Source organism: Limulus polyphemus, unplaced genomic scaffold, assembly GCF_000517525.1.
Source record: "Limulus polyphemus unplaced genomic scaffold, Limulus_polyphemus-2.1.2 Scaffold8791, whole genome shotgun sequence".
Lineage (NCBI taxonomy): Eukaryota > Metazoa > Arthropoda > Merostomata > Xiphosura > Limulidae > Limulus > Limulus polyphemus.
In genome coordinates, this window is record NW_013674401.1 from 17,538 (window position 1) to 18,894 (window position 1,357).

Below are 1,357 nucleotides of genomic sequence, written 5' to 3' on the forward strand. Positions count from 1 at the left end.
GTTTAATCAAGAAAGGACTTGTATCGCTGAAGTTCCTCGGAAAGAAATTCTGTCGGAAATTAACAAAGAAGCAGATACTTAACAAATTGATGTCAGAGAGTGCTGCTGTACCGTACATCAGGTAGTTTGGGAGCTTATATATATATATGTGTGTGGACATTTCTCGCTGGAACTCATAAAAATAACATGGTTTACAAACAGAGGATTTATGGTAATAAAAAAAAAATATGCATTCGTCTCAAGATTTGAAGAAAAAGGTTGCGTTTAATCCAATCAGAAAGGATTTAAGTAACAGGCCTTACATGATTAGAGAAATGAATTATACATACTTTTAGAGTTTTCTTCCTTATTTTGTTCTTACGTGAATGACAGGATCGGTAAATATAACTGCAAACCAGTATGGTGCCCAGAACCAGGAAGCCTCCAACGACACCTGCTGCCACGGGCGTCACGATACTCATGGTATAAGAATCTTCCTACGCAGAATAAGCAACATTTTATTATTAACTTTTGCATTTAACAACTCTACTTCTTGATTGTTTTTGTTTCAGGTTAAAATTAATAATGTTTCTAATCGATTGTAAAAGAGCAATCTAATTAATCTTAAAATATTATTTCATGTAGCGATAAATTCATACATAGATTGTCGACATTACTTGCTAAATTTGTCGTTACGAGTACATGTATACATTTTGACACATTACTAGAACACAACGTAAAGTTATTAAGGGGAAAATGTCGTCTTAGGACATGGTGGGCGTGAAATCTATAGGTCTACATTCTCGTGTTCTTTTGGAAACATTTCAACTTGTACGGAAACATTCAAACACAGATAACTGATATACAGAGTAGTACCTACCTTAGGGAACTTAAATTCTGCACAGGCTTAGCGTAAGCTGATTCACAATAATTAAAATCCAATTCTGATGTTTCAATTTAAGGACGATGATTTCTCCAAACATACGATTAACTAAGAATAATAACTGCTTACCATCCACGAAAGAATCCAGTAGCTCTCAACATCTGAAAATAGAAAATGATTGTCAAAACTAGTCTGATAGATATAATTATTCAAGTCGTTACAGCCTTCACACTCTACTCAGAAAAACAATACAATATTTACTTTTAGTATATAGTGGCAGGTGTGGCCATAGTTAGTGTGCTGGACTGTGAATCCAAGGAACAATAGTTTTTATCCCTTGCCGAGAAATCGCGCTCCGAACATTGAGGCCATGGGTCCGTTATAAGTGTGACGGCCAAATCCCTCTAAATGAATAATGTTTGTTTGTTTTTGAATTTCGCGCAAAGCTACCCGAGGGCAATCTGCGCTAGCCGTCCCTAATTTAGCAATGTAAGA

General features: G+C 35.7%; 1 protein-coding gene across 1 annotated transcript in view; it reads right to left on the reverse strand.

Moving 5' to 3' along the window:
- The window catches only part of LOC111083264, a 21,740-nt gene that overhangs the window by 15,823 nt on the left and 4,560 nt on the right, over nucleotides 1-1,357 (reverse strand). Inside the window, exons 2-3 of the mRNA XM_022379640.1 lie at nucleotides 992-1,023; nucleotides 330-476 (exon numbers count right to left, since the gene is read on the reverse strand). Of these exons, the coding sequence (XP_022235348.1) occupies nucleotides 330-476; nucleotides 992-1,023 (179 nt within the window). The remainder of the gene's footprint in view (nucleotides 1-329; nucleotides 477-991; nucleotides 1,024-1,357) is intronic.